The sequence below is a fragment of the Poecilia formosa genome, unplaced genomic scaffold (assembly GCF_000485575.1).
Source record: "Poecilia formosa unplaced genomic scaffold, Poecilia_formosa-5.1.2 Scaffold178, whole genome shotgun sequence".
In the NCBI taxonomy this organism is placed as follows: Eukaryota; Metazoa; Chordata; class Actinopteri; order Cyprinodontiformes; family Poeciliidae; genus Poecilia; species Poecilia formosa.
In genome coordinates, this window is record NW_006800117.1 from 235,957 (window position 1) to 259,268 (window position 23,312).

Consider the following 23,312-nt stretch of genomic DNA (forward strand, 5'->3'; position numbering starts at 1 on the left):
CGCCTAGACAAATCATTAAGTTGAAACCACATGTGGCAAAACAAACATGTTATATTTGGTGTAAGAATGGAATATCCTGCATTTCTTCACAGCAAGATGGAAAACTGCCGTTTGTTCCTGGAGATGAGGAGATGGTCCTGGGAGTATCCAAGCACGGGGTCAAAGTGGCGTCAGTAGACCAGTGTGTGAGTAGCTCAGCTACCATTTGGTTTTAAAAACAAAACACAGTTTAGTTTTCTCGCATGCAAAGGTAAAACATATTTATAAAGATTTTTTTTATCTTTTCTACAGCTAAAAAATAATAAAAACACCGCAGCTCAGTCTGTTCTGCTTGAATATGATTGGACTAACCAATTAATAATCAGATAATAAAAGGTGCATAATGGGAGATTTCCTTCAGAGAATCTGAACCAGGTGAAGCTGAAATGCCACTTGAGGGATTCTGTGTAGATCACATTTGCAGACAGAAGGTTTTCCATCCCAAATGCAAAATGTACATAAATACATGCATATATGTGTATATTTTGTAATTTTAGATTTTATTACTGCTGTGAGTGTTTCAGGAATTGGCATGTTTTTCAGTCTGTAAACACTTATCGATTAATCAAATACTAAAAGACTTGATGATCAACCAACTGATTAATTGATCGCTAAATGAGCTGGTGATTAATTGAACAATTAATCACAACTACTCAATAACTAATTTAGCTGACAATTAACCAATTAATGACTAATCAATTGTTAGCTGACGATTAGTTGATCAATCATTTAATCACGACTAATCAATAAGTAAATTACCCGATGGTTAGATAACTAATCAGTCACGAATCCCTTCATGCACTCGGTGGGTTTGTCGTGTCCTCTGGGCAGGACGTGCTGCATCGACACCCTCTCTACCTGATCGTTCGCATGCTGTGCTACGACGACGGCCTGGGCGCCGGGAAGAACCTGCTGGCTCTGAAGACCACTGACACGAAGCAGCAGCAGTGCAGCATCTGGGTGTACCAGTGCAGCAGCTCGGTAAGTGCTTTTAAATATTAATGCACCTGCTGGGGTTCGTTTTCATCGTCAACTGATCCGTCTGTGTCTGAACAGGAGCAAGCTCAGAACATCTGCAAGGTGCTGTCGGCCTCTTTCGACTGCGCCCTGTCGTCAAACAAACCCTGACGCGGCTCCGCTTTTACGCCCATCAGCCGCCGGCGTAGCATTAGCTTACCCAGGATGCACCTGCTTTGTAGCAGAAGGTATCCAGGCTGCTGCGTCTGGTCACCTTTCAGTGTTTTAAATATTTAACCAACCCGTGGTCGACGGATTTACTGTGAGTGTTTTATTTACCCCCTCATTGAATGTATTTCTGTTTACTTTTGTATTTTCAAACTAAACACCAAAAAGCAGAGCATTTCTAAAAAGTGATTTAATATAAATTGAAATGCTAAATGGTACAAAATGCTCCAGCCCGTTTGCAGTAGATGGGAAACATTAATCGGCACCAAAACAACAGGGTACAAGTTCAAAGGTTGCTCCTCTCTGAGGAAACAATCATGTTGTTTTCCTCATGACAGTATTGGTACAGTCAGTTTTTAAAACCTCTGTTTTTAGATTTTTAGTTTAATTGGTAAAAACATTTGGTACCAAATCCTTGTTTTGAATTGATTTATTACAGTGATTATGTCTGCAGATATTCTGTTTTATGTGCATGTTGCGGGACTTCTGTTTACAGTTGTGGACTTCATGTTGTACGATAAGTTTTCTGTTTCACTTTGTTCAAAATGTGAGGAAAAAAAAAATAAATGACTTGATGTGGTGTTTTTTATGTGGGATTTTGAGTGATTTTTAATTTTTAAAACCAACTAAATTCAGTCAAGATGGATGGAAAGCATCCAGCTTCAGTTAGATTTAGGTCCTTTCTTTGACTAGGCCAACCCTACACAGTAATATACTGCAGGAAGGTGAACCATTACCTCAGCCTTAAGTTATTCACATTGTAAAACCGGTTTTATTTATTTGTACTGCTCAGATTCTCCATACAAATAAACCAAAAGCAACCCCACAGAATGATGCTGCTACTACCACGTTTTCCTGTGGAGTGGGTGTGTTAGCTGTGTTAAACTTAAAGCACTAATCAAACAACGCTAATGCTAAAGCAGTAGTTCCGCTAGTACGCTATGCCAATATGGTATTTATGCTAACTTGAAAACACTAATCAAACAGTTTGGCTAACAATAAAGTGATACACAAACATGAGTAGCAGAAGCTAATGCTGAAGCGCTAATCCAACATATTAGTGCTGCTAATGCGCTACATTTTATATTTGAAAGTTTGTTTGTTCATGTGTTTTTCTGTACATTTAAGTCATTTGTTGTATATTTGCCACTCGCTGTTTCTTAAAAAAAAATAAAGAACAAGGGGAGGAAACAGACCTGCGAAAACAGTCTTCACTCACTTCAAAATGCGAGCATAAATATACTGCTCAAAAAAATAAAGGGAACATTTCACTTTAATTTTGTGTGTGGCTCCAAATCCAGGCCTCCATTGGTTAATAAATTTGTTTCCATTGATGATTTTTGTGTGATTTTGTTGTCAGCACATTCAACTTTGTACAGAACAAAGTATTCAATGAGAATATTTCATTCATTCAGATCTAGGATGCGTTATTTGAGTGTTCCCTTTATTTTTTGAGCAGTATACAAACATCTGGCCAACTGTGGAATTAACAGTCGAAAACCAAAACTTCAGAGATGATGGACTTTATTCAACTGAACGTTGACAAAGCAGGCAAGTAAGTTGGCTGGTTTGTAAACCAGAAAAGTAATTTATGAGAAGCTAACTGAAAAATTAGCTCCCCTACAGAATAATCGTGTTTACGCCGAGGTTAATTTTCTAATGAGGTGACATTTGAAGGCAATTAGTTGCATCAGATTTTATTCAGGGCCATCAGAGTGAAGGAATAACACTTTTCAGATGTTTAAAACTATGTAATATTGCCCTTTCACTTAATTACTCACCGCTATGTGTTGGTATAATCCAAATAAAACGTGATTGTAATGGGCCAAAGTTCTGGGGTTGTAAATACTTAAGCAAATCATTCCAGATACATTTATGTGGGTTTTGATTGGCTTCATATTTTTTTCAACTCTGTCTGGATTTGTCCGTTCGTATTTTGGGAGAAGGTGATGTGTGCATTTTTAAATTCTCACCAGTAGAGGGAGCCCTTAGTGCATTATTTTAAAGCTTTGAAAACGTGTTTTTGTTTTTCTTTTTGCCTGCTTGGTGGGGAAAAAACTGGTTGCTGTTGGACAGTAAATGAGTCAATTAAAAACTCCAAACAATCACACAAAGCCTTATGACATTATTCCATAATTTATTTTTCCAGTTGAACTTTTCCCATTTCCTTGCACGTTAGGAGTCAGGTTAGTGGTGATCAGACAGTTTGTCTCATGGCGGAAGTCGCTGGAAGACATTAACCGCTCTGACCTCTTAAATACTCAAACAAAACCCAAATCTATTTACATAAATAGGTCATTACATCTTGTTTCCAGTGAGTTCTTACATTGAACGAAGAGACAGATCCTCTTCTTGTCATTCACAAATCCATGGAAGGCTCTGATTTCAGGTTAAATGCTTAAATATCAACAATATCAACAATAAGTTGCTCTGCAACTACGATGACGTTAAGTACACTATTTTTAAAAGCATCTACATGTCATGAGCCCAAACAGTGAGGACCTTCCTGGGTGGTTGTGTTGAGGGTCTCAGGCTTGATGCTGACTAAAGAAAGCAGCCTGTTACTAAAGACAACCGTTCTCCCACTTTACTTCACATTCCAACAGTTTTAAATCTCTTCTTGTAACATGCAGCTTATTATGCACAGACGACTCATCACTTCCAACACAAACGTCTCATTCTTTTCATATGAAATGAGAACCAAAGACCTTCATCATTTATCAAGAACGCAACAACCAGCTTGTTTAGAAGTTGCTGTGTGACCTAAAGGAATGGGGCGGTTACCGGCGGAGACCTGGTTTGGGTGGATAAAGGTACAGACCTGGTTTGGGTGGATAAAGGTACAGACCTGGTTTGGGTGGATACTATCTGAGCTTGTAGCCCGTCAATATAATAACCTAACAGTGGCTGTTGGCAATATAAGCAACACAGCTGTCCTCCCAGGCTGCCATTCCACCAGTGGGTAACATAAGCAAACAAAACGTTCGTCAACTGAAACCAGAATGAGTTTTCTATTGCTTCCCCCGCTTGTTTTTGCAGTTAAAACACCGTCCAGCCAGCTATCGATGGCGGTGTTGGCATGTGATATCTGAAAGATTCTGTTTCACACTTATAATGAACAGATATTATAACTAATAATTATTTTCTGTTTAAATAAAAGCTGCTTGACCATTCTGATACATTTCTATTTGACTATGAGTCACATACCCAAGCCGATGGTAGACCACTACATGAAACTAAAACAGGTGTGTGTGTGTGTGTGTGTGTGTGAGAGATGCATTAGCATAAATTCATCACAAAAGTCAGGAAGTGTTTTTCTTCCAGCTGCGGAGGGAAGGAGGAGGAGCAGCTCTGCTGGCTTGGAGAATACTGAGGTTAATTTAGCACCATTAGGAAAAATCCTCCACACAGGAGCGTCACTAAAGATCTACAAACACTGCATCTACATGCACAGGTATGGAATGTAAGCATGTTGTCTAAGTTCACATTTAGAGGTGTTAAAATCGATTTTCCTGCACACTGCGGCTCTAGAGATGAAATAAACACTGTTCATGTGACCTTCATTTTGTTAAAACATGGTTTGTGACAGAAAGAGTTTGTTTATTGCCAAAGATTGTTCAGTGAAAACATTGATTTCTTTAGATTCTGAGTGAGGAGCTGAACCTCATGGGTCCTCAGACGGATGGCTGCCGACCAACGCAGCATCTTGTGACGCCTCCAGAGGACCCGAACGGTCCGTCAGTCGGTGATGAAGAGGACGAAGGTGACGGGGAAGGCGCCTCTTCTCATTGGATCTCCTTCTATGTGGCCCAGCTGTGCAGAAGAAAGACAGAAAGGTTAGAAAAGAACTGAAAACCAAATGGAGGAAAAAATAAACAGCTCTTACTGAATTAGATCATCTAAAAAACACACAATTATTTCTGAAGATGTAAAAAACGCTAAATAAATAGTGTTTTTATTGCAGCACCATTATTTCACACAGAAAATTTAGAAAAATCTAAATTTTAAGGAATAATTACCAACAAAGTGATTAGTCCCCTGACAATACAGAGCTTTCGTTTCTCTGGGGTATAAATATGACGTGATGCAGTCCGTGTGCTACTAGCCAGTAGAGGAAGCTAATCTTCAAAGATCAACAGCAGCAAAGTGTGACATCTTGTGGTCTCCATAGAAACCATTAGATGCCAAAGGAAGCCATTTGGTTTGGAAGCATGAAAGGTCAAAGTTTTTCCATCCTACAGTCACAAAAGTAAGCAGAGTTTGCTCACCTTTACTGGGGCTTTAATGGTCCCTGTTCAACACAGCAGGTCTTGATGCTTAAACACAATTTCTTGCTGATAACCTATTTTTTATCTGCATGGTTGTTTTTTCTACTACGGTAATTAAATGGAACCGCAATTAGACTTCTGTGTGAACAGTTTAAAGCAGCGCTCCGTTTATGGCAGTAAAGATGGCCACTGCTGACCATGGATGGGTTATAAAGTTGTTCAGAGTGACAGCTTAGTTTCCAGCTCAGAACCAGACGAAGGAAGCTGATAAAACGAAAGAACAGCTTACAACAACGGCCTTTAGTGCAACACTGACTGCAGCTTCTGGAGAGAAGTCTGTTTGGATGTGATGCTCTTGATTGACACAGATTTATTTTATAATTATAATTTTTTTAGTTATTGCTTACATCCAGATTTACTGCGTTGGATAAAATGCGTCATGACCATCAGACTGCAGACGCTTTTAAAACAATGCGATGTGATTCAAGTCCACATGTGGAAGTGGCACAAATCAGATCTCATTAGGGTGAAAAGTTTGGAATTGGGCAGTGAAAAAGTCTGGCGCATATCCTGTGCTGTGTGAACGTAGACTAAATGGATATGGATATGGCGTGGGATCTGTCACAAACCTGTTGAATTATCAGGACATTTTAAATAAAAATCTCCTGGACTTGGCCTGTAAACTAAAACTGGGACATCATTGGGTCATTAAATAGAAATAAATTAAATATTAAATGTATGCAAATTATATTATTAGGATCCAAAACGTGGCCAAATCAAGTCATAAATATCTCAAACACAAAATCAACCACTTTAGACCCCAGATCCTCTGCAGCCTCAATGCTGCCCTGCTAGCAAAAGAAGGTTATTAACAGCAGTAATAAACGCCTTTGGCTAAGTGGCTCATTTAATTAAAGCTGATATTTCTCAGTGTGATGTTATGGTGTTGCAATAAAAGATACATTAATGTTAAGCCTTTTCACAGATCTTTCCCAGACCAGCCATCAAATGTGGCTGGATGTTAGATCCCTGCTGAACACACACACAAACACACAACTGGTTGGTTTTAATGAATAACCATTTTCACTCAGATGATCCAACACTAATTAATTTAAAACCAAATCATCTGACTAAGTTGTGATAAATGGCTAAACATACTGGAAGGAAAAAAGATGAGCTGACGTCCAAAAGTATATAATAAAACAAAGTAATTTGTCATTTTTATTTATTTTTTTAGGCTTTTCTAATTCAATTCTGTGAGACTTTTGGACAGAAAACAAAAGCACCCATCAACACTACCTGCTTTAAAAATTGGTTTCCTCTGGTTTTTGTTGTTTTACTTCTATAAACCTTTTGGAAATCAGATCATTTTCTACTTCCAACTACAAGTAAAAGTTTTCTTCATGACTACCCAAGGAGCTTTTAAATTCAATCCTTTCCAAACGTATTCACATTACATGTTACATTACAACCACATTTTTATTGAGATTTTCTGGGCAAGAGAAACACAAATTAGTGAAGTGGAAGAAGCAGATAGATGGTTTTCAGTGACTGACTCACTGCAAGTAAAGCATAAATACAATGGTAACATTTTTAATTGAGGAAAAGAAATTTCCTGTGTGGCCATGTTTCCAGAAGGTCAAATAACACTGTAAAACACACCATCCCTGATAGTAAACGGTGGTGGCTGCATCATGGAGAGGGAAATGGTTTCCTTCAGATTAGTGAGAGAGGAAGGGAAGACGGATGGAGCTAATACAGAACAAACCTGGAAGAAAACCTGTTGAATGCTGCAAAAAAACTGTATCCAGAGTTACAATTAATGGTTTAGATCAGACGTCTTCAATGTCAACTGCTAAAAAAAACAAACTATTTCTGACAAGACTAAATGTGTTGCATGAGTGTGAATACTTTTGTAAGGCACAGCAGATCATCTCCTCTAATTAACCACATCCTAATCAACTAAAACCAGGATTTTCTGAAGCAGAACTGAGTCGAGGTGAACATCTAAACGGCACACAGGTCAACCACAGTCTAATCACATCAAATGTCCAACTACTGAGATTCCCTCTTTCATATTACCTGGGATGGTAAAGAAGAAAGTAAGTCATTTTAAACGTTGTCTAGACCTGAAAATAAAAAGCTGGGACATGTTCTGCTCCGGTAATGTTCACAAATAAAAGCAACAAGTCAGGAAACAAATCTGATTACTGAACAATGCAGTAATCTGATAGTAAGTGATATTGATGCAAAGTCTTCCTCCATATCACCATCAATACCTTCAAAGCAAAAGCAGCACAAACATAGTTGATTGACACTGATCAAACAAATTTGGTGTCAATAAACTCAGCTACATTTACATGCAGCAACAATTTGTGCTGCTTTTGCTTCGAATATATTGATGATGACCTCTGGAAACATTTATTAATATCTTTGAACTGATATTAGCACAAACCAGCATAAGCATTTGACACAAATTTTGTTATTTCTAAAGAAAGGGAAATTGATTAAATAGAAACATCTTCATACATGGCTCAGATAAAAACAGACTTCCATACGGCCACATCTGCGTGGCTCAGATGAAAACAGGCTGCAGCTGGACCCCGCTAACAGAGGAATCAGCATCAGTGGGTGGAAAAAGAGGACAAGGTTGGGAAAGTGTGTGGGTGGTGTTGGCTAGGATGAGGTCAGCTTTCTGATTTCAGCCAACATGGCTCCAAAGAGGTCCGAGAGAGTCACACGGACTGACCACGCTTTGTGATTTCATGGGAACAGTTTTAAACGATACTAACCCACCACTCCTGGTCCTCCTCTCCATCCACCACGATCACCTCGCCCTCGGAAAACGTCAGCTCGTCTGGGTTGTCAGCTATGCAGTTGTAGATGGCCTTTACCCGCTTAGGTCTCTGCTTCTGAGGAAACTAGAACAAAAACAGGCAAAGGTTTGATTTGAGTCTTAGGCCCAATTTCCTAGTGTTACCCAAACTTTTCTCTTGGCGATTTAATTCAGGAAGGGGTTAAAATATTGAACCATCATCAGGTAAACAGTTACTAATCCTGCAGCGAATTATTCATGTGCAATACATCAAAAGGTGTACATGATACTGATTAAAATAAAAGTAACATAAGAGGAAAACCTTCAAACCAGGGATGCAACTAAATTATTTTAGCAATCAATTATTTTGACAATTGAAGAAAAATATTGTCACATTCTGCAGCTTGTTAACTTAATGATTTATAGCTTTTTATACAATATTGGACATACATTAAAAGATGCAAATAAATAATTCACCTCATTTTATGAATAATAAAATAAACATTTTTATTTGTTTTAAAAAGGAAATGAAGCTAGTGAGTATGTAAAAGTATTAAAAAAACTGAACCTTCCTAAGTAATCGGCAGAAAAATCATTATTTATTAACTTTCCTGTCTTTGCAGCTAAAAAAAAAAACATTTTCCACTATTTGTTTTTACAGTTTAAGATAATCTTTGACTTGGTTCAACCTGTACAATAACAGCTGCAAACCCTGAGAATAAGTGGCTAGAGAACAAACTGTAAATGTGTTAATTATCCATGCCAATTGTTGCTGACGAGATATTTAGGGAGATTTTTATCAGTTTGGTTGTTATGTCTAACAATAAGAGGAGCATATCCAAACAGATATTCCATGTTTGCATCCTCTAGAAACTGGGCTTAAAACAACTTCTTTATTCAAAGTGAGAGAGGAGAGTCTTAGTCAAAGCCCACATGTGGACTACAGGAAGCAGATTTAATGGACAGGAAGTCAATATAAACTCTGGAACAACAAGAAGAAAGATTACAGAACACAAACAAAGAAAAGAAATGAAAATATAATGACGCTGTGTAACAAAACAAACAACTGACTAAAATACAACCTGGATGAATATGAAGACAAATGAAAGACTTACTGGAAATGCTTTCCTTGATGCGGGGGCCGGAGGCACCGAGTTCTGGGGGCATCCTGGCACTTCCTTAGCTGGAACAGGAAACAGGAAACTACATCACACAAACAGCAAAACTTTCCATGCTTTCAAAGGGAAGGTGGAAAAAACTCCAGCAGATGGACAGTATAACATGCTACCTTCTGTTATATGGATGCCTTCCTGTTTATTTACTCACCTGCTCGTTCTACAGATTCACTTTGATTCAGGAATCCTCGGCTGAAGCTTTTATCATTGCTGAAAGTAAAATAAATATTCAGTTTACCATTGAAGATACCAGCAGCACTGCTGCACATTTATTACATTAATGTTAGAGCCGTGATGTTTACATGACTCCACCTTTTCTTTTTGTTCTTACCCAGCAGGGGATTTGGGTGGCACTGACCGGGTCCCCAGTGGACCCTGACCTGACTTGGACTGGATGCTCATAGCTTCCATCTTGGCTACGGGGGCAGGACCCAGACCTACAACACACATCGGAACAAGATTTTAGAATAATAAACCTCTCAACAATGGACTCTTTTTTAAGATAATGGAAACCAGTGAATGTATGACTGAAATGCAGCAGTGAAGGTAGAGATCAGACTGAACTTCATGAGGAAACTTGGATACTTCAGGAGATGATGGTGCAAAGAGGGATTTTTACATAAAATCATCAATGATAATAAAGAAACTGAAACAAACAAATATCTTATTTTGAAAATGCTAACATTACCCCATGCTTCCACTTGTGAGCAACACCTATTATCTAGCTTTTAACTGTTATTATCTGGCTAACAGGAAGCTATATGCTATTAACAAAACACTGACATTAGCTAATATGCTTCCATGAGCATATCATCTATTGAAAGCAAACATGACCTTCTAGCTAAATTTAGCAAATGTACTAGCATTTTCTAAATGCAAGTAGTATTAGCCAACACCATCTGCCATGCTAACAAAATCCAAGTGACTGTCATTAGCTTAAATGATAAAACCATCATCTTCGCTAAAGACGGAATAGCTGAAGTTAAAATGCTACTTTTGGCATCTTTGCTAACATTAGCCAATATTATGTGCTTTGCTAACAGGATCTCACATTATACAGTAGAATTTAAGTAGCCTCTTACCAAATACCTTCTTATTCTTAAGTAATTTCTTAGATGGTTACTTTTTACTTTCACTTGAGTAAAAACATGTTGATGTAGTGCTAATCTTAGTTGTGTTGGTTTTTCATCCACGGCTAATGACAAGACATTTCAGATTAGAACATTGCATCAAACAAACAAAAAAAGATTTTAATACAAAAATGTTTTTTGTTTATGAAAAATAACACCTATTTAAAGGTTTTTTTTTTTCAAAAGGTACTTGAATATCACTGTATTTTTCTAAAATGCAATAACAGTTATGCTAACATTAGCATTTCAGAATTTAAATGGAACCGTTTAACCAATTACAAAATTAATTTACAAAACTGAGATGGCGGGATAGTACAAAAAAAATTAAACAGATGTAATGAGATGTAACTCCAAGCTAGAACAGCTACCAATGGCTGTCATTTCTCAGGAATTTTTTATATGTCAGTAATCTTATTAAGTCATTTTGAACATCTTCAATCATTGCCTGGCTTGAACGTATCACAGACAAGGTTTCTATACATTTTGTTTGGTAAAAGTACTCTGTAAAATAACAGGGCAAGTATATGTGATCTAATTTCTTTAAATGATGTTTGTTGACTTGTAATGTTTTTGTATTGAGTCGAGTACGTTGTGTTACAAATTGACTTTTCCAAATTGGACAACAAATGATGATAATTTGGTCTCATCGCTTGGGTTCATACCTCCAGTAGAAGTGAGCCTCATTGGGGGAACAGGAGGGTGCATGTTGGGAGGGTCTGAGGACGACCGCTGCCGGCCGACCAGGTCTAAAGAACCGGGTTTCCAGGTGCTGGAGGTGGCAGACTGACCGATCCCCCCCACAGAGGAGAACTGGGCTGAAAGTGATGGGAATGGAGGAACTTCATGCTTATCTGGACTTTATCTGAATACATTTATTCTCACAAATTACATCTAGATATTTCTGGCCCTTCCCGGTCCTGAGTTTCTGTCAACACGAGGTCTTACCCAGGTTCCTTGGGGGCAGCGGTGGAGCAGAGGTGGAGGCCGACTGAGAGGAGCCGGTGTTGAGGATGGTGCCGTAAGTCTCGTTGTTCACTAGGCTGGGCATAAAGAGGCGGTGCTTGTCCTTGCTGAGGCCCGCTCCGTCCCGGCCAGCGGGCCCCAGACCGGACTGCAGGTGGGAGTTACTGCTGGGGGCGTAACAGCTGACGGGACGGTCGTCTCTCCGATGGGGGCTCGGCTGGAAGAGGTTAAAAGGAAGGATTTATTCCCAGATGTTCCAGCAAGAAACTAATTTCCACAGCTTCTCACAATTTAAAACTCAAAAAAAATCTTAATTGTAGGATTAGATTCTAATTTTGAAATACAAAATAATTTTAAAGTGTAACTAACCTCCTTGTGAAAACACAGCCCTTCCCCCAACAAATGTTGAAACATTTCATCAGTGGGTGGAGCCAAATTACTGGGGGCGTGGCTAAGTGTGAACAGGTGCGGACAGGAAGAGGGAACGCAATGTTCCCAACTTAACTTTGTCGATGTATTTAGCAATTTTTATTTGTCAATAAAACACAACCAGCAACAAATCTAACAACTTTTCTGGTAAAAATGGGGCACAAGTCAGAGTGAGATGATTGTAAACCATCTATGTGACGCTGACATCAACCAAACTATATCGGTGGAACCAACAGGAAAATTCAACTGCAGTAGCCACTGCTCAACCTAAAGAGGGCAGCACTGAGATGGTTTTAGATAAATTATTGCAAAATTGAGTAAATTTACACAAAAATCTCACAATCTGTACAGTTTTTTCACTGTAAATTTGCCCTTGAGGATTAATTTATGAGTTTATCTGCAAAGAAAGTTGATTTTGGTTAAGTTACTGTTAAAATTTCAAAGTCATAACTCGTATAGATTTAATGTTATAACTCTGATATTTCGTTATTTTGAAATACAAACACAAGATATTTAAAATCAACGACGTAATTTCAACATAAAGTAACAATTTTAGGATTCAATGTAATCATTTAGATTCATGATGTCCATTTCTAAATCAACAGTGGTAATCCTGACATTTTATAACGTTTTTCTCACCTTCTCATCCAGATCCTCATCGCTCTCATCCAGGTCCTCGTGCTTCAGGCGCCACTCGTACTCAACGTGGACGTGAGCGTTGAATTTTCCTGCCAGAGCTTGATTGAGCTGTAAACACACACACAGCTTACTGACAGCTCCTGAGGCATGATGGAGACTCTGGCAGGTTTTAATACTCACCAGCTCCTCACACTGAGCATGTTTGAGCCTCCGGGCGATATCCAGTGGCGTCTCGCCGGCTTCGTTCGCTGAAAGTGGAAATAAAAACAGTAGTGGCGTGTTATTGCCCTCTAATTCCCGCTGCAGACGAGGACAAACATGCTGCCCATTTTCTCTCCTATGTAATTAAGCCGTTTCCCACACTGAGCAGCTTCTCTGAATCTGTTATCTGGCTGTTTTGTTGTTTTCAGAGCACAAACATGAGTGTTGAGGGAAAAGGCCAGCATGGTTTGTTCTCTGTGTGGGAACCTGATTATGAGGAAACGACTTCTGAATAAATTCAACATGCTGAACTTACCAATGTCTATGGAGGCTTTTCCTCTCAGCAGCAGCTTCAGACATTCGCTGTTGTCGGTCAGGCAGCAGTAGTGCAGCGCTGTGCTGCCTTTGGCCGTCTGCTTGTCCAGATTCAAACTGAACAGGAAAAAAATAAACACTTTACTCTGGTTGATTTAAGAGCCTAGAAAAAGACATTTTTGTTGCATTAAAACAGTGGGGTCGCAGATTTGGGCCAAATCTGGCAAAATTAAACTACTTGTGGGCCAAATATTGATTAAATTTAAAATGAAAACATGAGTTTAATGTGAATTTTCTGTCTTGTTTAATAAACTACCTGCTCAATAAACAAAAGTTTTTTGTTTTTTTTATGAAATCTGTGAATCCTTACACAACTAAAACATAAAGACTTTGGACTGTAGTCTTATTTTAAAAAAATGTAAATGTGTTGTTTTCAGTTGTTTTCCATTTTGTTAACAAAATTTTAACGGGGTGTCCAATAAAAATCATTTCAAGGGCTGCAAATGGCCCCGGAACCACACTTTGGACTCCCCTACTTTAGACCCACAAACTGGAGAAGTTTGTGTGTCTGAGGTAAACTAAAGTGGAGACAGAAAATCTGTAAAAATATTTATTCATCTCCTCTTCCTTCTCCTAGTGCTAACTAGAAACAACCAATCAGAGACAGGAGGCGGGTCTTAGCGCTGTCAATCACAATCTGCTATTCTGTATTTAGCAAAGCCTGTCATGAATGCTAAAGCTTGTTAGCGTAGCCACTAATGGCGCCAGATAAACGGTTTTCGTGCAACAGTAAGTCGTTTTTCCACCATTAGCACATTTAGCAGCGAATACATGAGAATGACCAACATCGTCAAGTCCCGCCTCCTGATTCTGATTGGTTGTTTTTGGTGCATTTTTTCAGGCAGTGATAGCAGCTCAGGGAGGAGATGAAGGAGATCGATCGTTTCACAGATTATCTGTCTCAAACAGTCACATATATAAAAAAAACATTTTTTATCAAAGTTACATCCTGCAGCTTTAATGAGCCGTAGTCGTCTTCGCTCCGTTTACCTGTTCTGAGTGAGAAAGTCGACGATGTGAAGAGACGTTCTGTCTACCAGCCTGACGGCCAGATGAAGCGCCGTCTCTCCCTGTTCCTGAAGAGAAACCGCCATTTTAGAAATATGGAGGACAAGCGGAGGAAAAGCCGAAGAGCTTTGTTCTGTTACATGTCCGTTGGCGAGCGGTATCGGCTCCATGAGATCCAGCCCCTCGGCGTAGACCTGGATGAGGGAGAAGATGTCCCGCGCCTTCACCGCCTCGCACAGTGTGTGGAGCCGCGCCGCCGCGTCGGCGCCCCTCTTCCTGGCAAAGCGCTTCTCGATGTATTTGGACGTGATGAAGTCTTTCCTCGTCTGCCTGGTGAAGGGAAGCAGAGACGTAACTACTCAGTGAAAACGAGGTTCACCTCCCCTAAGAATTCACATTTTGTCACAAACTGTGAGAGACGAATATAAAGTTGAGTATAATAACAGATCAGTATCTTAAAAAAACGGATTTTCATTAAGCTGCGGTATGCATTTGTTCACACCTGCTTTTGTTTGTTTATTTGTTAGTAGATCATAAACCAATCCGAAAAAGACGCTCGTTTGTGCCAGTATCTATGCATCGTCATTCCTACGAATAAATGAGAACATTTTGGACTTTCCATACATTTTGTGTCTTGCATTGAGTGATTTCTCCCTCTGAAGAAAAATAGTATTGAGCATACACTCAGATGTGTGAGAGTAAAGCAGCTAAATTGGGATTAGGAATCCAACTTCCTAATCCAAAGGTTTCCCTGGGACCAACGGTTTCTCATCGTTGACCAGCTTTCATTATTTTTAATATTTCACAGTGAGGTTTTCTTCTTCCATAAAGGCCAAAGTGGTGAAGAGCAAAACTGATATTTTTCTTTTTTACAAGCTTTGCTGAATGTCTGAGATTTTTGCTGAAACATGTTTTTCATTCAGTGTGTAGAAAATACAGAAATTTCACTCAAGAGCAGAAATACTTAAAAATATGTTTTACTTTGACTCAAGTAAAAATACTCCTAAACGTAAATTATTTCGAAAACGTCACTCTACAAAATGTAATTGAGTAAATGTAACTAGTTACTACCCAACTCTAAATGTTAAGTGATGGTGCAAATTTGTAATTTAATCTTCGTCTTCCACAGAGCCAGTGGAGCAGACTTACATGTCACTCGCTGGGTTCGGTTTCACCACGTTTTCAGCATTCAAACAAGCTTCCATGATTTCATTAAAGCCTGCATTCCCCACGTTCTTGGCCAGCTGTGGAGAAAAACACACACAGATAAATTCAACCGAGTCGTTTTTCTGAACCGAGAGCAGCAGTGCGGCTAACACGCCCCTGTCCTGAGCGTTGACAGCGGAGCCAGCCGCGCCCGACTGTGGCGTCTTAAACAATCCCGACTGGAAGCGTTTAATCCCAGATGTCCCACCGGCTGTAAATCTCTGCACCAAACCGTGATTTGAAAAAAAGCCCAACTCAATCTCAGCTACCCTCATTTTGGGAGGAAGAATGAGGCTGAGGATGCTGCATCCTCTTATTGTTTCCACACAGACAGAGAAAAATCAATGACGCAGAACAAAGGAGAATATTTGTACCAAGAGCTCAGAGGTGCTGAGGACATCCAGAGTGAGGGACTGGATCCGAGAGTAGTGGACGCCGAGCTCCCTGTGGATCCCTGAACATTCAATACAGGTGAGGACGCCCAGGTTGGTGGACAGCCACGTCGGATCTGAGGAGCAAAAACAGATCATCCAAAAACAGACATGATTCCTGCAACTTCTGACAAAACTTTGATGTTTCCTCACATAAAGCTGTTAGCTTGGGAAGTGACGGACGTCAAGCAGCGCCTTCTGTTTTTACAACCCTTACATTACATTAAAATGCAAAAGTAGTCACATTCCTTCATTTGTTTACATTTATTCACATTCAACTACAAAATGGTGGATTCTGCTGATCTGTAGTGCAGCTAATTTTTCTGTTAGCACTTGAAAACATTTGGTGCTCTTCGCTGCTGCCCATCATGTTTCCCTCTACATATGCAGTGAAAACAAGCGTAGACAGAGCACTACACATTCATTCTGTGCTGATGACACTTTAGTTTTCTACACCTTTAACTCATTTATTTATTATCACCTGGTTTCTCCTTGAGAAATGGCATTCATTAAATTTGACAAGAATAAATAGCTGTTTGTTTTTATAGATGTATAACTGAGTATTGTTATAAATTAACATTAAATGTGGATCTGTCCAAAGCTGTTAATGTTTTCCAGAACTACGCGGCAGAGCCTCAGTGATGGGAGGGTTTCTGTGTTTGCGACTCACTGGGCGCTCCGCAGTCGCAGCACACGTCGTTCCCCGTCATCCTCTTCACTTCCCCCAGGATCGCCTTCGTCAGCTCCTGAACGATGTTGTTCTCGCCAACATGGTGGTCGCCTTTAAACGCCTGATTTAACGCCTCCTCCTTACTGTTCTGCAGAACCGAGATCCAGCTGGAGTGAGGAGATAAAACAATAAAGCAGCTTTAGAGTTCAGTGGGAAAAAGAAGAAGGCGAGGAGAAGAGGGAGGAAAACGGTGGCTGGGTTTGAGATCGAAAGCGTTGGGAAAGACGGTAAGAAGGACGAAGTGAGGGAACTGGTACGTACATCTGACAGTCCTGTTCGTCCTCAGCTTGAAAATGATACGTTCGGTCATCTAGAACAAAAAGAGACAAATTTAATTTAGTCAAATATTCCTGGTTTACATACCAAGCAGCTACACCCATGCAGAAGTAGCCACATGTCTTCATTTGTTTCACATCTTGTCACATTACAACTAAACAGTGGTGGCCACATTTCCACTAAGGCGCTAATAGCACAGCTAATTTCACAGTTAGCGCTCTAGCGCAAACTGTAACTCAGTAATTCAGCTCACGTGACGGAAAGCTAAGACAGAGCTTTCCGTCACGTGAATCAGAAATCCTAAGTGTGAACTTTTGCTGCTGCTGAACTAAAACTAAACTCTTCACAGTGACAGTTGCGACCAAAGTCTGTGGGAAAAGCGCTGATAAGAGCTAAACTCAAGCCAAAAACCAAACAAAAAGCCACAGCTGTCAAAGCAAAGCCACAGATATGAAACCTACGTGAAATGAGGTCGAAGCTCCTCTTCTCCTCAGGGTTGTGCTTCACCTGGCAGGTCAGCAGGTTGAGTTTAGCCGGCGGCCTGTTAGCCTAGCAGAGACGAGCCGAGTGAGCGGGAATGTTTAATGGAATGCGGCCAAAGGAAACATCTGATAAGCTGCTGCGAGTCGGACGCCTGTGATGCGTCCAGACATGGGAACAGGCCTGAAATCTCCCTGGGTTGCTGGGAAACGAAACAGGCCTGCAGGTGGCGGGGTCAGAGGTCAGAACTGAACTTACTGTGCCGTGTGAGATGGTGAGGTATCCGTTTTTAGCCATGCATTTTCTCTTCTGCCAGACTTTTCTCAACCTGAACACAGAGGATTCAGGCATAAGCCAACAAAGCCAAACAGATTCATTATTAACCAAAAAGAGGCTAAAAAGTTAATTTAAATTCCCAGTTATACCTTAATAAACAGTTCAGCATTTCAATTTAAAATCCCTATAATTAACAGAATTTTTTTTCAAAACATCAAAGAAAGAAAACTATACTGAGCAGCCGGTTGGGGCTCCTTTTGCCTGGAAAGCTGTCAGTGCAGCGTGACGGGAACATGATCAGCCTGAGGTTCTGCTGTTGGTTCTGCTTATCATTTTTCTCTTTATAATAATAAATAATGTAAATAAACGTATAATAAACCAAACCCAATGCTACTAGGGTCATTAAAGCAGGGCTCAGATCAGGCTGTATCACTACAACTTTTTCCTTCCACTTAACTTTCCACGGCTATGCTTGAATTTCATGATCTGAACAGCCATATTCTTAAAAAAAAAAAAAAAAAAACATTTCTGGGTTAAAAATAATTTATATTTGGTCCCATATGGATGAATTAATTATTAAAATGAAGAGAAGAAACGCGGAGTGACATGCAGATCGGCTCTCACCCGTCGCTCTTCTTGAACAGGAAGCCGCTGCGCTCGGTGCCGTGCTCCTTGTTGCCCTGCGGCTGGTGCAGGCTGTACGTCGCGCTCTGCCGCACCTGGGAATCCTGGGAAAACACAGCCGGCACAGACGACATGTCAGGGGGGGAGGAGAAATCTCAAAACGCATAAATTAAATCAAATAAAATCAGATAATTTTCTAGATGAACTTCCACTAACGCACGCCGATGAACTTTGAGTTAAAAAAAAAAAAAAAAAAACGGATCATGTAATCAATATATTTTCTGTCAGATTAAGGAATAATTTTTGCTCTTTATTTACTTTCATACAGTTGCTAATATGTGTAACCATGGCAACGAGGGAGCAGCTGATGACACCTGATCTACCGGCCATAAATCCCAGAGGAGTTGAAAAAGACGATTCCAGGAAGTTCAAACCGTTTCTTCCTCCCATTAGAGATTTAAAGAGAAGCAGCAAAAGCTAAGGAGGTGGAATAGCAGGGCTGGGTAAATAAATGATTATCGTTAAATGTCGTCTCTTTTCCTGAAAATTGTTTGAAAGTCAGAAAGTTACAGCAACCTCAGCAATTTCTGATATATTTTGGATGACATGAGTTACAGCAACATCTAATTTCCTTTTTGGGTAATTTTTAAAATTTGAATTATGAATCGAAGCTGGAAGGTTTTTGGTCGGGATTCAAACCCACAACCTCCTCACTGTGCTCCGCAGATCCATCTGGGTGTGAAGTTAACAGACACAACAGCCTCTTCTGGATTCCCTCTCCTCCTCCAGCTTTTAGACAGATGCTCCCAGATTAATCAGGACCTAATTAAAGCCGTTTTTCCTGTAAAAGGGGAATATTCTCCATGCCAGCAGCTGCAACACATGGTGCAAACATGACAGATCCAGCAGCTGGAGGCCGGTTGTTTTCAAGACGAATCAGAAAGCTTTCCGTCTAAATCTGATCCAGTCTATTCATGCCTTCTGGTTTAATTTCAAGTTTCCAGACAAAAGAAATAAAAAGAGAGGAGATAATCTGCATCAACAGATGGACACAAATGAGATTTTTCATATTCAATTGTAGCAACAACAACAACCACCACTAAATGGATGAAAAGAAAATATTTCTGTCAGAATGAGGTCATTTCCTTTATGACGGGTAAAGAACTGAAGTCTGACTCCATCTGCAGACACATAAAATTCCTGTAAGAAAAACAACAGTCTAACTTTGTCATGAAAAAATGAACCAACAGAAACTAAATAAAGTTTTTAAAGTGTAAAAAAAAAGCACAAAACCAACAGAATAAAAATGCACCACTGGAGCCTTAAAGTAACAAACAGAGAAGGGAACAAATCCACTTACTCTCCTCGCCTTGTTTTATGAACCGTGACGGCAGCAGCAGGAGAGAGGAGACATTTTTAGAAAAAAGGACAAACTTTACGTTGTTTCACTTTAAAAATATGTCACATTTCTGCATGTAAGCATGTTAAGGTTATTAAACAACAATGAATGTCGCCACAGACAGAATCTGAAACAAAAAACGATTTCCACTTTTTAATGATTACCACAAACATCAATGTGTTTTTTGGGAGTAAATGTAAAACACCAACATGCAGTAGAGCATAAATTATTTTTTATCAACCAAGATTACAGCTGCAGGTTCTTTTTGTCCACCAGGTGTGAAGAAACACAGGCTGAGAGTTTTCCTGGTTTTGGTCCTGTTGGACTGCACTACGCTCAGTTGGACATGAAATCAGAGTAAAACCCATTAAGGTTTGTGGTTGTAACCCGACTACTTGTTATGCGTCTCACCTCCTTCTGCTCCACCTGCAGAGCCGTTTTCAGGACGTCTCTCAGCTGAGTCAGCTGTTTCCTCTCCTCATCCTGCGCCTGCTTGATCTGACCCACAGAAACAAAAACTCACGTCAAACACAGAACAGAAAAAGCAGCAGTCATAAACAACACAATCAGTAACTCCATGTTGTCGCGTTTATGCGAGTTTATTGCAAATTTTCCTCAAAAACAGACAAAAACATTGGGTTCAAGTGATACCAACTCCCACCAGCAGGTGGCAGCATTTCTTGCTTCTACTGCATTCCTGAGTCAAGTTATCAAAGCAAAAATGGAGCCACTAAAGTTTGTTAAAGACAGAAATGTTTGTGTCCAGTCTGTCTGATTCTTGTCTGTTTTCCTCTAGACCAGATTAAATACGGAGGTAAACAGGAGGAAACTCACAGCAAACAGCTGCAAACACGAACGACACAAACTCCAAACACAAATGCAACAGAAAAATTCTGCAAGAAAGAGAAAGGCAAATAACAAAAACAACCGCTAATATGAAAAGCTGCAAACTCGACTCACCAACGGAAGTCCTCCAGGCCACTAGGGGGAGGAAGCATAACAAACCTTTATTTAAACTCCATTTTGTTCTTTTTTTGGTCGACTCCCCCTGGTGGTCTGGAGGACTTCCGTTTTGTGGAGCAAGTTTGCAGAGTTTCATACTTGCTGTTTTTACTAATTGCAGCGTTTCCCTCTCTGCTCCTATTTTCTGTGGTTACAACATTTATCGTTTGCATTTGCTTTGCTTGTTAAACCATTGTTTAAAACTGAAGCATGTAAATTTCACATATTTGTTTAAACTGTCGTCATATCCTGACAGTTTGATATAAGACAGAAAAATAACAAGCTGCTCTTCCTTCTCCCATTGTTAACTAGAAACAACCAATCAGAGCCAGGAGGCGGGTCTTAGTGCTGTCAATCACCCTTTATTTTGATTGTACAACATAATGAACAGGTAATCACCAGAAGTGGAGGAGATAAAAGCGTTCTTACCGTGTGCAGATCTGTAGCCAGTTTCTCTATCGACGGCTTCAGGTTCTCCACGGCTTTCAGGCCGTCCTGAAAGAAACTGGACAACAGCAGAGTCAACAACGGGACGGAGCTGCACACGTCGGCCCGTCTGAGGAACCTTACTTGCACTGTGCGTGGAAGTACTTGATGAGGTTCTGCAGCAGGTCCACCCCCTTCTTGATCTTGATCTCGTTGACTTTGAGGAGGTACTGTAATCAGATCGAATGCAGATCAGAGCGGAGGTCAGGCGGGGTTCAGACTCATCGCTTTCATCTTCCAGAGACGCTTCAAAGAAAAACCCTCAAAGTGAAGCAGCGCTGCAGTTTCCTCTACATGGACCCATGTGTTAAATAGCCTACAGTTCTGCACTTATGTGAACCATAATCAGATTCTGAAATTGATTTAAAGTAAGATTTACTTTATTTTGAAAAACCAAAAATGGCTGCCTGTGAAGCTGCGCTGCTTTCAGCAGTGAAGTAAAACCAGAGATGATGGGAAAAGGAGAAAGAGAGGGACCAAAGAAAGGTTAAACTGAAAGCATTTTTAGTTCAAGTCTGTGAAAATGACAATGTTAAAGAATGCAACTTTTATAAAAAAACTATGTTTTTTACATATTTGTTAAAACTCTCCCCATGTCGAGACATTATGAGACAGATAATCTGTGAAAAGACCAGCTGCCTTCACCTCCTCTGAGCTGCTACAGCTGTCCGAAGAAATGGACCAAAAACAGCCAATAAGAGCCAGGAGGCAGGTCTTAGTGCTGTCAATCATCCTGATGCACTTGTTGCTAAATGTGCTAATGGGGGAAAAGCAACCTACAGTTAAAGGAAAACCGTTGGCTTTGCAAACTAGCCTTAGCATTCAGATCGTGCTTTGCCGACAGGAATAAACTGGCAGCGCCAAAGAAGATTGTGATTGACAGCGCTAAGAACCGCCTCCTGACTCTGATTGGTTGTTTCAACAAATATGTAAAAACATAAAAATTCAAAAATATTTTATTTTTCCAAAGGAAAATTAAATAAATTAAAAAGTTACATACTGCAGCTTTTAAGTATTTGAACGACACCAACGTAGTTGATTAATATAATTTCACGCGCAACATTTCAGAAACATTTTGAACAGAACAGCAAAGCTAAATGTCGGTTAGTTTTTCCCATTAAGATTAATCTCTGCATGTTCAATATTAAAATATTTTCAGAAGAAGATGTTGAGGTAACGTTAGATGGAAATGATAATCATCTGGCCGTGACACGATGTGCAATATTTAAATATAAACGTTCATTATGTGATCCTGAAGCGAACTCTGACCTCGCACATCTGCAGCTGGAAGAAGCGCCTCTCCTTCTCCATCTCCTCGGCTATTTCCGCCCCGCTGATCTCCGTCCGGATCATCCCGTGCTGCCGAGCGTGCTCCTTCTTCTCCTTCTCGATTTTGGTCCTGGCAGGAAGAAACGCTGCCACAGGTCAAAGCAACACAAACACAGAAACGGAAAAATATGGCGGAAAACATAAAATAAAAAAAATCAGCCCTGCAAGCCGTCAGCTGGAGGCGAGTTTTGATCTTTCCTTCTGTTTACAGAGTCAAAAATATGCGCAGGTCAAGAAAAGAAAAAGTAAAAAACTATAAAAATACAGAAGTCTGATTTACAGCCACATTTACTGTATTAGAATAAAAGGCATCTAGTTTTCAAATTATTTTAGGCTCAGTTTTACAAATGTTATAAAATTAGGATTTGGGTCAAACTCTTTCAGAACACCTGATATATTTATCTGTATTTGATTTATTAAATTAAAGCTAATTTGGTGCAGCAAAGTCGGATTTTCAGTAAAAATACCTGGATAAATTTGGTTCCACTAATATAAAAGTTACTTATGTTGTAATTTTCATTGTAAGAAAATTATGGCAATAAACATTTTACTCTGATTAAAAATTAACTAATAAGTATCATTCTTGAACTGCAGTTGGGGGCCACAAAAAATAATTTCAAGTGCCACAAACGGCCCCTGCGCCGCACTTTGGACACCTCTGGATTAAAGAAGCATCAAGAAAACCAGTTTCAGTTTCAGGAACAACCCAATTAACAATTGGTTAATTGGTTAACCAATTGGAGTTAATTGGTTAACCAATTAACTCCAATTATTTGGAGTTAATTGGTTAACGAACCAATTAACTCCAAATAATACAACATAAAAGGACCAATCTCATTTTGAAAG

General features: G+C 39.7%; 2 protein-coding genes across 8 annotated transcripts in view; one reads left to right on the forward strand and one right to left on the reverse strand.

Moving 5' to 3' along the window:
- The window catches only part of LOC103147289 (integrin beta-1-binding protein 1-like), a 3,605-nt gene extending 1,792 nt beyond the window's left edge, over positions 1-1,813 (forward strand). Inside the window, exons 3-5 of the mRNA XM_016678274.1 lie at positions 8-185; positions 871-1,020; positions 1,096-1,813. Of these exons, the coding sequence (XP_016533760.1) occupies positions 8-185; positions 871-1,020; positions 1,096-1,167 (400 nt within the window). The 3' untranslated portion in view covers positions 1,168-1,813. The remainder of the gene's footprint in view (positions 1-7; positions 186-870; positions 1,021-1,095) is intronic.
- Positions 1,814-3,344: 1,531 nt separating this feature from the next.
- asap2a (ArfGAP with SH3 domain, ankyrin repeat and PH domain 2a) overlaps positions 3,345-23,312 on the reverse strand; it is a 41,325-nt gene continuing 21,357 nt past the window's right edge. For 2 of the 7 annotated variants that reach the window (XM_016678282.1, XM_016678281.1), the window contains 24 exons: positions 22,407-22,536; positions 21,222-21,307; positions 21,081-21,156; positions 20,061-20,147; positions 19,611-19,619; positions 18,251-18,354; positions 17,609-17,678; positions 17,332-17,419; positions 16,856-16,904; positions 16,535-16,701; positions 15,808-15,941; positions 15,377-15,471; positions 14,368-14,557; positions 14,210-14,295; positions 13,161-13,276; positions 12,824-12,891; positions 12,644-12,751; positions 11,558-11,792; positions 11,275-11,427; positions 9,814-9,919; positions 9,634-9,692; positions 9,423-9,490; positions 8,285-8,404; positions 4,712-5,037 (listed from right to left, as the gene is read on the reverse strand). In XM_016678282.1, coding sequence (XP_016533768.1) covers positions 4,963-5,037; positions 8,285-8,404; positions 9,423-9,490; positions 9,634-9,692; positions 9,814-9,919; positions 11,275-11,427; positions 11,558-11,792; positions 12,644-12,751; positions 12,824-12,891; positions 13,161-13,276; positions 14,210-14,295; positions 14,368-14,557; positions 15,377-15,471; positions 15,808-15,941; positions 16,535-16,701; positions 16,856-16,904; positions 17,332-17,419; positions 17,609-17,678; positions 18,251-18,354; positions 19,611-19,619; positions 20,061-20,147; positions 21,081-21,156; positions 21,222-21,307; positions 22,407-22,536 — 2,479 coding nt within the window. In that variant the 3' untranslated portion in view covers positions 4,712-4,962. Of the gene's footprint in view, positions 5,038-8,284; positions 8,414-9,422; positions 9,491-9,633; positions 9,693-9,813; positions 9,920-11,274; positions 11,428-11,557; positions 11,793-12,643; positions 12,752-12,823; positions 12,892-13,160; positions 13,277-14,209; positions 14,296-14,367; positions 14,558-15,376; positions 15,472-15,807; positions 15,942-16,534; positions 16,702-16,855; positions 16,905-17,331; positions 17,420-17,608; positions 17,679-18,250; positions 18,355-19,610; positions 19,620-20,060; positions 20,148-21,080; positions 21,157-21,221; positions 21,308-22,406; positions 22,537-23,312 lie in introns of all 7 variants that reach the window. The other 5 variants (XM_007565529.2, XM_016678280.1, XM_016678278.1 and 2 more) reach the window with 4 other exon arrangements.